The sequence below is a fragment of the Carlito syrichta genome, unplaced genomic scaffold, assembly GCF_000164805.1.
Source record: "Carlito syrichta isolate Samal-C Ts95f unplaced genomic scaffold, Tarsius_syrichta-2.0.1 Scaffold302821, whole genome shotgun sequence".
In the NCBI taxonomy this organism is placed as follows: domain Eukaryota; kingdom Metazoa; phylum Chordata; class Mammalia; order Primates; family Tarsiidae; genus Carlito; species Carlito syrichta.
The window spans coordinates 414,322-430,721 of record NW_007246917.1 but is presented as its reverse complement, the minus strand read 5'-3'; the positions used below and the strand labels follow the sequence as shown (position 1 = coordinate 430,721).

At 37.9% G+C, this 16,400-nt stretch overlaps 1 protein-coding gene across 1 annotated transcript in view; it reads right to left on the bottom strand.

The window, feature by feature from the left end:
- APBB1IP (amyloid beta precursor protein binding family B member 1 interacting protein) overlaps nt 1–16,400 on the bottom strand; it is a 70,028-nt gene that overhangs the window by 14,683 nt on the left and 38,945 nt on the right. Inside the window, exons 8-9 of the mRNA XM_008057166.2 lie at nt 14,644–14,787; nt 11,394–11,504 (exon numbers count right to left, since the gene is read on the bottom strand). Coding sequence (XP_008055357.1) covers nt 11,394–11,504; nt 14,644–14,787 — 255 coding nt within the window. The remainder of the gene's footprint in view (nt 1–11,393; nt 11,505–14,643; nt 14,788–16,400) is intronic.

The window sequence follows — 16,400 nt, the reverse complement described above, 5'->3', positions numbered from 1 at the left end:
AGTGGCTAGGACTACAGATGCGCCACCATGCTCAGCTAACTTTTACTTTTAATTTTTTTGTAGAGACCATAGCTCACTATGTTGTCCAGGCTGGTCTCAAACTCCTGGCCTAAAGTAATCCTTTCACCTCAGTCTCCCAAAGCGTTGGGATTACAGGTGTGAGTTACCATGGCCCAGTCGGAGATGGTTATTTAAAAGTTGATCTAAACAAAGGGTCTTGTGACTTTTCTAAAAACTACCTTTTATTATAAGCATAAACTTATATAAAATGATAAGTATTAACTAAAACAGGACACTTAAAAATAAGTTATGTTGTTTTAGTAAAATAATACCCTGAGAAAATGAATATTCAAGGCATATCCACCTAAATATGGATTCTCTGGTCCATTGGTCCATTCATGCCTTCAAAACACAATTTAGTAACTTTGGGTAATTTTTTAGAGGAGAGTTTCTGTACTACTGTGACAGGCTGAGGTCTTGTGTCTTTAATCAACTGGAATCTGAGAGGCAGCATCTGGATGGGTCATCATGCTGGTCTTTTTTTTTTTTTTTGAGTTGGAATCTCACTCTGTCACCCAGACTGGAGTACAGTGGCCACTCCTGGCCACCGCAGCCTTGACCTGCTGGGCTCTGGCGATTCTTCCGCCTCAGCCTTCCAAGTAGCTGGAATTACAGGCATGCGCTACCATGCCTGGCTGATTTTTTTTATTTATTTTTTTATTGTAGAGATGAGGTCTTGCTGCCCAGGCAGGTCTCGAACCCGCGGGCTCAGGCAATTCACTCACCTCAGTCTCCCAAAGGCATGGGATTACAGGCTGAGCCACTGAGCCCGGCTCATGCTGGTCTTTCTAATGATCCAGCCAGAAGGGCCTGTGGTATTGTTGTCTTTGCCCAGAAAGGATAATAATGAGATACTTGCAGACTCTAAGAGCTTGATGACAGTTTAGTAATTTTTGGTTTTACAAATGAGAAAACTGAGGCGCGGAGAGGTTACTGCATATTTTATCCTATGACCCACTAGAATCTTGGGGGTGGGGTCTCCTGACTTACCACCTAGAATTTCTGTATTTATATTAAGCCCAAATCCCAGACTTTACAGATACCACAGAAACATTCAGAAATTATAAATAATTCCCCTGTTTAGTAAGCCATTCGAGGAAAGTGCACTCTTATGCTTCTATCTTTAAATAGATAGCTTTCTTTATTTAGGTACTACAGCCCTCAAAATTTGCATCCTCATCGTTTGAAGAAGGATCAGTCCCTCTTTCCTAAGGGTAACATCATACCGGGCTCCTGAATGTTGCTGTAGTCTTCCTGTCTGGCCAGCAGATGGCAGCAAACACTTTTGAATGGTTGCTGCACATTTCATTGTTATAGCCGTTCAATATTTACTAATTAATTCTGAATGTTAAATTTTATTTTTGCAAATGCTACTCCAGTAATTATTTTCTTCGGAGGTCCTTAAAATTGGAAATCTCTATCAACGCAGGTAATGTGGCCCAATAACAAAAGGGATTTGTTGCCTTAATTAACCTAAAGGTCATATTGATGAAAAACAAACGGAGCCCCACACTTATTGGATGGATGTGACATCCCACAAATGCCTGCAGCATTCCTGTCCACAATAAAATTTACAAAGCCAAACCAATGTCCTTGTCTTTTAGCACCAGAAACACAGCTTCCTGATCTGCAAATCATTTGTGTTCTGATTGTCATGTAAGAGGGACAAGTCTCAGACTCTTCAGCAATTTAATGTTTACAATTGTCTTTAGAAAGTAGCTTCTTTTTCCCTGAGACATTTAAAAAGTTGACAATAGGCATAATGGTTCATGCCTGCAATCCCAGAACTTTGGGAAGCTGAGGAAGATAACTTGAGCCCAGGAGTTTGAGACCAGCCTAGGCAACATAGTGAGACTTCATCTCTAAAAAAAAAAATTAAAATTAAATTAAAAACTTAGCTGGGCATGGTGGTGCGCACCTGTAGTCCCAGCTACTTGAAGGCTGAAGGATCACTTGCATCCAAAAGGTTGAGGCTACAGTGAGCTGTGATCGTGCCACTGCACTTCAGCCTGGGCAACAGAGTGAGACTCCACTCTCTCCCTCCCCCAAAACGTTGATACTATTACCTTAAACTTACTATATTAAATTTTTGTTTGTTTGATTTTTGGTCCATGCCATGTGGAAGCCAAGTTTTCAGGAGCAGACTGTAAGTCTCATTGTACAAAATGCACTAAGTAACTGTCTGTATAGAGTTATCCATTTAAATAGCACCACAAGCAATTTCTTAAGTATGTTATTCATGCAAACAGAGTAAAATATGCTCATTCCCTTAAATAAAACAGCCTCTGAACATAAAACAGAGGCAGGAATTCTTGACAATGAGGTAGACATATATACCTTGTGATAGGCCAGTCTATCCCATCTCCATGTACTACCACAAGTGTGCTGTGATTGTATAAGGGAGCTTAAGCATCGAGTGACCCCTCAAGTCTCTTGCAGTCCTCAGGTTTTAGGATTCTAACAGGCTCCTTTCTGGCTACCTTGGCAATGCAGAAATCCCCATCTTCCAGGACATCGTAGAGCATGTCACTGTGCTTTTTCTCCACAGTGACTTTTTCTCTTGGGACCTCACCTAGGGAATTCCCTGAGCCTTTTGCTGAAAAATTATCTGTAAAGAGGCTTAAGGAAAATGCTGGTTCAGTGTCATTGGCCAGATTCTTTTGTGAGTGCTTTGACTGTTTCTGACCATAAAAGAGAGAAGTTCTCTTAGAGTATGAATGTAGCACACAAAGGTCAGGGCAGCTGCAGGATGTCACTGCTTAAAGGGATCTTATCAGATCTTCTTAAAAAAGGAAGAGACTAAGTGTCGGAGAGGTGAAGCATTTATCCAAGGTTGAAGGTGGTGACAGAACCAAGGTCCCATCTGTTTAGCAAATACTTCTGGGTGCTAAGATATAGACTAATTCCTAGATAGATGAAGAGGAGTAAGAGAGAGCTCACACCACGACTGGGCAAGGGTGGCTGGGGTGTTGCTGGGGAGACATGTAAACAAATATGTGATCACTCTATGACGTGGTAAATTTCATATAAAAAGTTTGAAAAAGGGGCTGAGAAAGACTCTTTAGAAGAAGTGATGCAATGTTGTCATACAGTAAGTCCCCTACATATGAACCTTCAAGTTGAGAACTTGCGAAGATGCAAATGTATGTTTGCATGTCCAATCATGTAAGTTAGTTCATGTGTCTGATGTACATTGTCATGTGCATGCATCCTCTACAAGTGGTTGCACTTTTGTGTACTTTACAGTACTATACAGAGTACAGTATCTTTATTTCAAGCCCTGGATTCCAGAATCAAGTGTAAAAACGTAAAAGCAGTGGTGATATAGCTGTTACATATTAACATGTGTTAGTTGGGTACCTAGGCTAACTTTGTTGAACTTACAAACAAACTGGGCTTATGAATGCACTCTTGGAATGGAACCTGTTCATATGTAGGGGACTTACTGTACATTTGGGGAATGTGGAGAAATTTTGTGTGGCTAACATCTGGGAATGATGGAAGAAAGAGGCAGAAATTAAGCTAAAGAGGAGTTGGAGTAAAGGGCCTTGTGTCGGACTAGAATCTGGACGTAGTTCCTTATGCAGTGGGTGGCATCAAACATTTAAAAACAGCAGAGTAGGCGATTTCTCTCGCCTGTGCCACCAGCTCTGGCATGTCTCCCTTTCTTTTCTCTCTCTAATAAACTTTGTTTGAAAATTTAAATTGATTAATTAATAAAAACAGTAGAGTAATGCAGAAAGTAACTGCTGGCCATATGGAAGATAGACCTGGAGTGAGGCACGGGATCACACAGAGGGGTGCTGAATAAGATACCTTGATGGGGGAATCAAGAGAACTTGTTCATAGGTTGAATGAGAAATGGAAAGAGGAAGGAATTCAAGGATAGTTTATTTGTTTCTAGCTTGGTAGAGTAGCTGAGTGTCATGGATTAAATTGTGCAATCTCCCCCCTCCCCGCCCAGAAGAAGGCTGTTAGCATGCAAACTCCACAAAGTCAGGGGTCTTTGTTTTGTTCACGGATGCATCCCAAGTCAGCTTCAACTAAGTATTTTGAATGAGTGAATTACACTAACGGAAAGGAAGTTGAGGACATGGAAGTCTGACTTAAAGGGAAGGTAGAGGTCAAAGGTGCTGCTTGAAGGGGTGAGGCAGATAAAATGGAGGGAAATGATTTAGAACCCCTAAACCAAGGAATATTTGAACATGTTTGTAACCAAAAGGGAAGAATTCCTTGGAGAAAGAGTGAAGATGCTGAAGCCAAAGGGAGTGACTAAGGGTGTGATCTCAGGAGAGTACTAACATTGGACAAGGAGTTAGGAGATAGGAAGGGTACAGTGTTGGATAAATATAGACATAAAGAGGAAGCAAACTGGGGCAATTCAGTCCTGTGTTCTATTTTCTTTAAAGTAGACAACAAGGTGTGCTGAGTGAAGAGGCTGTGGGTGAGAGGCCTTCTGAGAAGAGTTGAATTCCAATATGCCTGACAGCAGACTTCTTAGCAGAATTCCTATAGGCTGGGAGAGAGTGGGACAACATATTCAGAGTGCTGAAGAAAATAAAACTGCTAACCAAGAATGTACCCAACAAATCTATTCTTCAGAAAATAAGATGATATAAAGATTTTCTCAGATAAAGAAGAACGATCTCAAATAAACAACCTAATAATGCATCTCAAGGAACTAGAAAAACAAGTACACACTAAACCCAAAATTAGAGAAGGAAATAATGAAGATAAGAGCACAAATAAATGAAATAAAGACTAAAAAATATAAATATCAATGAAAAAAGAGTTTAAAAAAACAAAATTATCAAATCTAACTAAGAAAAAAGAAAGAGGATTCAAATAAATAAAATCAGAGTTGAAGACATTAAAACTGACACTACAAAAATACAAAGAATTATAAGCAATTATACACTAACAAAATTGGGAACTTAGAAAAAAATGGATAAATTACTAGACACATATACTCTAACAAGATTTAATCAAAAGAAATACAAAATCTGAACAGATCAATAATGAGTAATGAGTTTGAAGCAGTGATACAAAATCTCCCATCAAAATAAAGTCCAGAACTTGAGGACTTCACTGCTGAATTCTACAAAACATTTCAAGAATAACCAATTCTTCATAAACTACTCCAAAAAATCATTAAAAAAAAATTCTTCCAAATACTTCTACAAGGCCAGCATTACTTTGATTCCAAAACCAGGTAAGGCTAAAACAACAACAACAACAAAACAAAACTATAGGCCAATATCCCCGATGAACAAAGATGTAAAAATCCTCAATAAAATACTAGCAATTAGTATTCAACAGCACATTAAAAGATCACCATGATCAAGTGAGATTCATCCAAGGGATGCATGGATGGTTTAGCATATACAAATCAATGTAATGTGACACATCACATTAACAGAATAAAGGATAAAAACCAAATGCTCATCTTAATAGATGTAGAAAAAGCATTTGACAAAATTCAAAGTCTCTTTATGATAAAAACTTTCAACAAATTAGGTATAGAAGAAACATAACTCAACATAATAAAGTTCATATATGATAAACCACAGCCAACATCACAGGAATGGGAAAAAGTTAACAGCTTTTTTTCCAAGATCTGAAATGAGATAAAGATGTCCACTTTCACTCCTACTATTCAACATAGTATTGAAAGTCCTAGCAAGAACAATTAGGCAAAAGAAAGAAGAGCAATCCAAATTGAAAATAGGGAGGTCAAATTATCTCTGTTAGCAGATGACATGATCTTATATATAGAGAATCTTAAAGGCTCCACCAAAACACTCATAGAATTAATAAATGAATATGATACAAAGTCAACATAAAAATCAGTAGTGTTTTTATACACCAATAGTCAACTATCTGAAATAGAAATCAAGAAAGCAATCTCATTTACAATAGCTAAAAAAAAAAAACCAACCCCATAAATAAATTTAACCAAGGAGGTGAAAAATCTGTACAATGAAAAGTACAAAACACAGATAAATAACTTCAACAGAATGCATATAAATGGAAAGATATCCCATGTTCATAAATTTGAAGAATTAATATTTGCATACCTAATCCTCATTTGTACCCCACAATTTTAAATAAAAATTAAAAGAGGAAGAAAAAAAATATTGCTAAAATGTCCATACTACCCAAAGTGAGCTATAAAGTCAATGTAATGACTATCAAAATTTCAATGTAATTCTTCACAGAAATAGAAAAAAAAAAACCCCTAAAATTTACATGGAAACATAAAGACTCTGAATAGGCAAAGCAATCTTGAATGAAAAGATCAAAGCTGGAGGCATCACACTATCTGATATCAAAATAGACTACAAATCTGTAGGAACCAACACAGCATGATATTGGCATAAAAACAGATACATAGACCAAGGAACTAAATTAGAGAGCACAGAAACAAATTTACACATTTACAACTAGCTGATTTTCAACAAGGCTACCCCCCGCCAAAAAAACACAACAAGGAAAAGATAGTCTCTTTAATAAATGGTTCTCGGAGAATTAGATATGCATATGTAAAAGAATGAAACTTGACCTCTGTCTTTCACTATAAGCAAATATCCACTCAAAATGGATTAAAGACTTATTGTAAGAACAAAAACTCTGACTCTGCACAGCAAAGGAAATAGGAAACAGAGCAAAGAGAAAACCCACAGAATGGGAAAAAATAATTGCAAATTGTACATATGACAAAGGATTAAATAACTATAATTTATAGGGAACCCAATAGCAAAAAATAAAACAATAATTTGATTTAAAAATGGGCAAAGTACAAGAATAGACATTTCTTCAAAGAAGATACACAATAAAATATCCAACAGGAATGTAAAACAATTTCAATATCACTAACCATCAGGGAAATGCAAATCAAAACCACAATGAGATGGCACATCATCCCAGTTAGAATGACTATTACGAGAAAGGCAGAAAAAAATGCTGACACAGGTATGGAGGAAAGGGAAATCCTATACACTGTTAGTGGAAATGTAAACTGGTATAGTCATTATGGAAAACAGCATGGTGGTTTCTCAAAAAATTAAAAGTAGATTTGCCATATGATCCAGCAATCTCACTGACGGGAATATATCCAAAGCAATTGAAATCAGTATTTTTTTTTTTTTTTGAGTTGGAGTCTCACTCTGTCGCCCATACTGGAGTGCAGTGGCCGCTCCCGGCCACCGCAGTCTCGCCTGCTGGGCTCTGGTGATCCTTCCGCCTCAACCTTCCAAGTAGCTGGAACTACAGGTGCACGTTACCACGTCCGGCTAATTTTTTATTTATTGTAGAGATGAGGTCTCGCCAAGTTGCCTAGGCGGGTCTCGAACCCGCGGGCTCAGGCAATCCACTCACCTCAGCCTCCCAAAGGCGCGGGATTACAGGCTGAGCCACTGAGCCCTGCTGAAATCAGTATGTTAAAGAGACACCTGCACTCCTGTGTTTTTGCAGCCCTACTCCCAGGATAGCTAATATATGGAGTCAACCTAAATGCCTGTCAATGGATGAAATAATAAAGAAAATGTGGTATATGTACACGATGTAATACTATTCGGTCTTAAAAAATCAGGAAATTTCGTTACTTGCTATAACACGGATGAGCCCAGAAGACATTATGTTAAATGAAATAGGCTAGGCACAGAAGAACAGATATTGCATGATCTCACTTATATGTGGAATCCCCTCCCCTCCAAAAAATGACTCTTATAGAAGTTGAGAGTAGCATAGTGACTACTAGAGACTGGGGAGAAATGGGGGGAGGGGAAGATGGGGTACTTGATCAACGGGTACAACTAGGTAGGAGGAATGAGTTCTGATACTCTATTGCACAGGAAGGTGACTGTAGCTAATAATAATGCATTGTATATTCCAAATAGCGAGAGGAGACGATTTTGAATGTTCTCACAACAAATAAATGATCAAAGAAATGAAATGATGTTTAAAGTGATGGATATGCTAAGTAGCATGAGTTGATTATTATACAATGTAGAAATATATCAAAACCTCACACTATACTTTATAAATATGTATAATTACTGTGTCAATAAAAAAAAAATAAATAGGAAAGAAAGAAAAGCAAATTCCTGGGCCTGATCCCAGACTTATCAAATCTGAAACTCTGGGGGCCTAGCAATCTGTGTCTTAACAATCCCCTAAGTGATTCTGATGCATGCTAAAGTTTGAGAACTACTGGCTAATAATATTAGAATGCAGTAGTAATAACCACCACTTACTGAATGCTGACATCTTTTTAGACACTGTAGATTTTAGGGGCATGTCTTATTTAATCTTCACAAGAAGGGTTGGGTACTCTGTCTATATCACCACTTTGAAAATGAGGCAATGAGGCTTAGTGTGTATCACTAGTGATCCAGTTAGTAGGTGACAAGGCCAGGACGCAAACTCTGATATTTCTGACAGCACCACCCATAAACTATCATAATCATTAATCTCATATTGAGTAAGAAATTCTGGCCTGCATGTAGACAGTGCATGTCCACAGAATCACACAATCTCTTCAAATGTCTCCTGAAATTCTGAATCCCTCTTGCAATCTATGCACACATACTCTGCATTTTGGAAATTGGCTCATCCTAATTAAATATTTGAATAATAAGAGTTTTTTAAAAAAAAATAGTGGACAGAAAGGGAAATAAATGACCAAAATGTTCATAAACAAATTAGTTTCTCCAAGCCATGACAGATCCTTTAACTCAGCAAATTAATAAAAATTCCCAATATTTTGGGAAGGAACTGAGAAGCATGCTTAAGAACAAAAAGTGCAGGGAGACTGCACATAAGGAAGTTGGCTTTAGAACAGAACAGACCACCATCCTGGGAAAAAGAGATGCACATTCTGCTCGTGAATCTTGTTCCCGGATCCATCGGCCCTGCTGGTTGTACCCCCTCTGAGCTCTCTCTCCTCTTTGGGGAGGCCCTCAACACTCTCCTGAAGACATAGGCCTTGGACAGGAGAGATTTTAGAAGTTCTAACTTAATATCCCAGGACTCAGCATTGCTGCTCTTGGTGCAGATAGTTCAACACCTGCCATGATTCAGGGCTGAGTCCCAAATTTGTGCGTCAGAAAATGAGTCCCTGTGCTGTTTGCGATATCTAAATACCCATCCTGGGAACTGCTAGTCTGAGACCTTGTCTTTCTCTTGACAGACATCCTTGATCCTGCCTTTGGGTCCCAGCCCTGGGGTTTGCTCCCTTCTGCTAGACTTTCAGTCTGTCTAACCATTTCATCACAGCTCAGTCCTGAAAACTGATGTTTAGATTGGTGATACATTCTATCTCTCTGAGTGCTTAGGAAAAATAAAGATTCCTGGGTCCCAACCTTAAACATTTTGATTCAGTGGGTCTAGGACCTGGGAATCTGCATTTTTAATAAGCCTCCAGTGACTCTGATTCAGTCAGTTTACTGACAAGCATTTCAGAAGCTCTCTCCAAAACCTCCTTCTGCCTATCTAAGAAGTGTGGACAACGCCCTTGTGGAAATCAGGACCTCCCCTCAGGTTCTTAGGATTCCAAAGGGCCATGGGGTCAGACAAGAATCTAGTGAAGACATAGCTCTGGGGCGGGTGGCATCATGGGAAGCGTGGTAGGACACACATGTTGTGCAGCTCTATGGCAGCCTCACAACCAGTGTCTGGGAGAACAGCCCCTGCGCCACCTTGCCTGGGTTCTCATCCTGGCTTGGCCACTTACTGGCTGCAGAGACTCCGTGCACACATACCACATTTAAAAACAAAATGCTACATAAATATTTTTTATTACTCTTGTTATCTTCCCTATCAGGAACAGACAAGGAAGTATAAGGACCAAAAGCAGGCAGGGCCTTCTCCTCACCTCCCTCTTCCTTCTGACTGCCTATCCTAGGGCCTTTGCACTTACTGTTCTTGTTTCTGGAAGGTTCTTCTCCCAGGTAACTCTTACTCCTTCACTTCATTCACATCTTTTGCCAAATGTCACTCCCTTGGAGAGCCCTTCTCTGACCACCTCATCCAAAGACTCCCTGGTCCCAGCCCTGGCATGTTCCGTTCCCTCTCATGATCCATGGTCTTATTATTACCTGACTTCACATTACATGCTTTTTTTTTTTACATGTTTTTTTGTTTGTTTATTGCCATGACCCTCACATTGAATGCAAAATCCAGAAGGACAGGGGTTATTGTGTGCCTAGCAGATAGGCGTCATTCAACAAATATTAAATGAATGAATGAGCGAGTGAATGAACCCAGCCCTCTTCTTTTCTTCAGTGTCTTCACAGCCATTATTCTGGGGTGCATCTGTATAGGACATGTTTCTCTACAGCAGGACCGTTGATATTTGGGGCTAGAGAATTTTTTGGTGTGGAATCATTTTGTTGAATATTTAGCAGCATATCTGGCCTCTGCTCACTAGATGCCAATAGCGTCTGCTCTGTGCCCCCAGTTATGACAATCACAAATGTCTCTAGACGCTGCCAAAAGTCCTTCAAGGGTGCAGAATGCCCTGGCTGAGAGGCATAGGCAAAGAGTCAGGTTGACTGAGCTAGCATCGTGGATATTTTTATTAATATCATTTGTAAAACTAGGTGGGCATGGTGGTGCATGCCTATAATCCCAGCTACTCAGGAAACTGACGCAGGAGGATCACCTGAGCCCAGGAAGTTGAAGCTGCGGTGAGCTGTTATTGTGTTGCTGCACTCCAGTCTGGGTGACAGAGTGAGACCTTGACTTGAAAAAATATATATTTGTAAATAACTAAAAGTGGATGCTCAGTAATGAAAAGGAGAGCAAGAATGAATGAAAACACATATCTTGAGTTCTCAGTTAAGCCAATAATTTCAACCAGTTATTATTTAATGATTATAATAAGTACTAGTAATTGTGCAAGGAATCAATATTTTACATATGATTGATTTGGCCTGTTGTATTTGACTAAAAAAAACTTACCATAAAACTTATCATAGTCCTCAACTGGAATTCTGTAAACACACACATCACACGCGTGGTTGTAATAACCCAATTAGTCATCTGACTACTGTGAGATTCTAATTTTTAAAAAATGTAACCATATTAACATCTAACAATGCACATTGCCTTTTGACAATATACACCTTAAAAGTCTCATAACCCACTAATTATTTTAAAAGGATTTTTTTGCTACTATCTTTTTATAGAAATATTGAGAAGTTTCTAATTTCTAAAAATTTCTTACAGTGAAAAAAAATCTGGAGTTAAAAAAATTTTACACTTGCAGTTCCCTTAAAAAATATTAACTCAAATTGCTTACAAATCGAAATTAAGGGTTTCTTATAACATACCTTTAAAACAAAGCAGTAATCTGTGGGTGCTTTATATTTTATTTTACACTGAGTCCCGTAGTAAATGTTGACATTTTCAAACTGTATAAAACATGCTAGATCCCGAGACGTCTGAAAGAGATGGAAAAAAATAACCTAAAATGAGATAACAGTTAATAATTTTCCAAGGTTGTTCTGGATGGCACAACTAAGGATTACATTTTAATAGAGAAAATTTTGAATTTCAGGTAATTTATACAATCATCTACCAAATGTAGTTTTTTGAAGGCAAAGGTGAAAGATGCTGAATGCTCTCAGCACAAAGAAATAAAAAATGTTGAAATGATGGATATGCTAATTACCTTGATCTGATCACTAGACATTATATGTGTCAAAACATCACTGTGTGTCCCATGAATATGTACAATTACTATTTGTCAATTTTAAAAAATAAAATTAATGAAAAAAAAATGCAATCAAAACAGTGCACCACTGGCCCAGAAAGGAAGTGAAAGATTATAGGTTCTGGTGCCTGCCCAGGGACTCCCCGAGTCAGAACTGTCTGACCTTGAAATGTCATTATTCGACATGTTCGAAGACAAGACAAGGTGACCACCTAGTCAGAAATTTCATTTTGGCTTTTGCCATTCTAAGTCAGCGATGGATTTTTTGATTGAGCATTTAAAAAAAAAAATCCCCTCAGGATGAACAATGTAAGGCAAACTTGATGCTCAGTAAATTAGCACACACTTCATGCTCTTCTTCCTGAGAAAAAGGATTTCTTTCATGAATCCTCTTTACTGGAGGCGGTGTTGCCATGGAAACAGAGACTTCTCCACAGATAATATGCGTTGTGATGACTGCAACCTCTAATCTACATATTTGTTTACACTTCAATTACGAATTTGTTCCATTACTCCTTTTTTCCCTTTCACATTCTATAAATCTTTAACTAGTTAGTAAATAAAGAATAAAGGGAAGAACTGTTACATCATAGTGCACAATTATTCTTTTTTTTATGGTTGTAGGTTTTTTTTTCTTATAAAGTATTTTCTTCTGGATTTTCAAAGTTTAAATCTTTTAAATTACAAAAATAATGCATATTTGTCACAGTTAAATATATAGATAAAATGCACATCTTTCCTCCCCACTTCTTTTTCCTATTCCATTCTTTCCTCCAGGGGTACCATAGCTAACAGTTCGGTTGTATTCTTCCATATGTTTTGGGGTAAACATTAATAAACAAATGTATGTGTAGGACCTACTTACACACATATATATACACACTTTTACATGCAAAATTTAAAAACATGAATTAGATTTTATTATAAAAATTGTTCCATGACTTGTTCTTTTTCTTAACAGCATCTTTGGGGTCTTCCTATGTCAGGATGCATGAATGGATATATGATATTCATTTGATGGCTATACAACATTCTATTATATTGGTGTAACTATTTAGCTATTCTACTATAGATGATTAGAGGTTATTTTAATATTTTTGTATTACTTTGCAGGTGAGCAAATATTTCTTTGGTATTGCCAAATGTGAAGCTGCCATTTGAAAGGATATATTTTTCCCTTTCATGTTTGCATAGATCTTGCTAAATTGTTCCCCTAAAAGCTGTACTAGTTTACATTCCAATCTTCTGATTATGATAGTGTCCCTTTTTCTTACTTGCTCTTGCCAAAATTAGGATATTATCCGATTGTGTATTTCATCAATCTCATGGAGGAATTATCTCATTGTTTAATTTACATTTCCCTGATTACTAGTAAGATCGAAAAACTTTTTATTATTCATCGACTACTAGTACTTTTTTTTCTGTAAATTCTTACTTATCTTTTTCTTATTGATGTGTTGGTCTTTATATTTTATGAATATTCATACTTGGTTGTACATGTTGCAAAGCACTCCCTGACTCTGTAGTTAGTCTTTAACTTCTTGTTTGGTATCTTTGGCCAAAAGGAATTAAAAACAACAAAATTCAGTCAAATCTGTTTTGTAATTTTGGGTTTTTATTGATGCTTAAGAATGCTTTCTCTACTCCCGAATTATGAAAATATTAACCTATATTTTCCTCTAAGATTTTATATTCTTTTTTCCTAAAGATATATTAATCTAGCAAGAATTCAATTTGGTGCATGGCATAAGGTAGGAAACTATTTTTTCCAAATGAACATACAATTATTTTAATGCTGTTCATCAAATACCACATTCTTTTCCCACTACCATAAGTGCTAACTTAAATTTCCGTTATATTAAATGGCCCTCTGTTGATCTGTTTACCTCCAGATGTACTGTTTTTATCTAATGTTTTGACATCTGGAAGGAGTTCTTCCTCAATGTTCTTTTTTGTTTTGTTTTTTTGAGTTGGAGTCTCACTCTGTTGCCCAGGTTGGAGTGCTGTGGCACACTCATGGCCACCCCAGCGTCGACCTGCTGGGTTCCGGTGATCCTTCTGCCTCAGCCTTTCAAGTAGCTGGAACTACAGGCGCATGCTACCATGCCCGGCTAATTTTTAAAAAATTTATTGTAGAGATGAGGTCTTGCCAATTTGGCTGAGCTGGTCTCGAACCTGCAGTCTCAGGCAACCCACTTGCCTCGGCCTCCCAAAGTGCAGGGATTACAGAATGAACCACTGAGCCTGGCCTTCAATGTTCTTAGTATTTTTGGGTGTGTGTTTTTTTGGGGAACAGTGTTTTTTGCTGATTAATTTTACTATTAGACTAAATCCTATTGAAATTTTTATTGAGATTGTACTGAATTGATAGAAAAATGTGGGAAGAATTAATATCTTTTTCATCTAGCAACATGGTACATTTCTATTTATTCAGTTCTACTTCACTCCTTTTGTTAAATTCTTTATTTTATGCCATATAGGTGTTGAATATTTCTTGTTTTTTTAGGTACTTTGCATTTTTTTGTTCCTCCTCTACATGGGATCTTTTACATTATGTCTTAATTTGTATATCATTGTGTAAAGGGAAACAAATTTTTTTTTTTGAGTTGGGATCTCACTTGGTCACTCAGGCTGCAGTGCAGTGACAGGATCACAGCTCACCACAGCCTCTACCTCCTGGGCTCAGTCGATTCTTCCACCTTAGCCTTCCAAGTAGCTGGAAATACAGGCATGCACCACCATGCCCAGCTAACTTTTAAAAAATTTTTGTAGAGATGAGTTCTTGCTACGTTGCCTAGGCTAATCCCAAACTCCTAACTCAAGTGATCCTCCCGCCTTGGCCTCCAAAGTGGGATGTTTTTTCTGACCTTAGTCTTTCCTTTGGGTACATAATAAATTCCAGAAGCCCGTAAAAGAAAATAGCGCCTTTTCCATGATTTCTTTCCATCTTCTTTCAAATAAAGAGCTCCTTCAAGTTCTGGTACAATGACAGATGTTCCACAGAAGCTCTCCTGAAATTAAGATTCCAATGACATAAAGCACACGAAAGATAAAGCACACATTCTTGTTCACCTTTAAACAAACCTGCAAATTGGCCTTTAAACTAAAAGTCGATTTTGTCTAAAACTCTGATTGAATGTGTTTACATTATATGCTATTTACCAAAAATGAGAAAAGATAATATAGCTGTCAAGTATCCTGGCTCCTGAGTTGGACCACAAGGCTTCTTGACCACTTAGTCTGTGACCCTGGGCCATTAAACCTCAGTTCACATTCCTGTAAAAATGGAATAATAGCCGGGTGCGAAGGCTCATGCCTGTAATCCAAGCACTTTGAGAGGTGGAGGTGAGCCGACTGCCTGAGCCCATGGGTTTGAGACCAGCCTGGGCAACGTAGTGAGACCTCATCTCTTCAATAAATTAAAAAAAAAAAAAAAATCCAGGCATGGTAGCGCACACCTGTTGAGGCAGGAGGTCCGCCTGAGCCCATCAGGTCAAGGTTGCGGTGGCTGTGAGCATGCCACTGCACTCCAGCCTGGGTGACAGAAGAAACTTTGACTCAAAAAAAAAATTAAATTAAAAATAGTTATAAACATAAAGATTGACATACACTTAAAAAACCAGAGTAATAACAGGCCCAATTTTGTAACATAGGTTGTGAGTACAGTCTTGGTATATTGCAAACATAAGCATTTAATAAAGACTATTACTGCTATTATAAATTGAAAAAAAGAGAATTATTACTTTCCTGATTAGTAAAATAATTGCTGGTAAATAAAAAAATTATAGTATATAATTCCACATATAAAACAAGATAATATCTTGTTCTTGGGGTCGTTTAAGGCAGTTGTTAATACTGCAGTATCAAGAAGGAATAACAAAGCACATTTTCTAGATGTAGATTTTTAAATCTCCAAGCTTGTATAGAATTACAGAATTCTTAGTACATCTCTTTTAAAAAGCAATAGAACAAAATTGCATATTATTCTATCCATCTGCCAGTTCAAATACTCAAATTTATTTTTTGCTCTCTCTTTATAACTCTCAACATCCTTTTGCTTAGTCTCATAAATGCAAAATAACTGGATTTTGCGTCTCTAAGCATATTTGTATGTAGCAGAACTGGAATATATTTTTGGTCACGCCCCCCAACATCCTCTCAAATTTAGCTAGCATTAGTTTGTCCTGTCAATTATCTCTTAACTTCAATCAGATTTTTGGCCCCAATCAGACAGCAGGATAATGCTGATTTTCATAGCATAACATGCTTTATATTTTCTTTCACAATCAGCTATTAAACACTGCTGAAGTCCTATAACCTGGGTTATCCTGTTGGATCTCCCTGGGAAATGCCCACTGTGCTCAAGGTCCCAGGACCTGGAACCTGTAACACGTGCCTAGGGTCTTGGGAGTGGCAGCAGGTTCTGGTACCTGTACCTGCTTTATTTGGTACTGGGCTGAGAGCATGGCGGGGGATAGAGGCATGAGCAGAGTCTGAGAAGGACCTCAGCGAATGGGAGAGGGCGCCCTTCAGCATCAGCTGATTGGCTCCAGGTGGGACTGTGGTCTTAGGCATCACCAGGTCTTCTGAGTTTTCAAGTTTAAAATCTACTAACTCAAGAAAA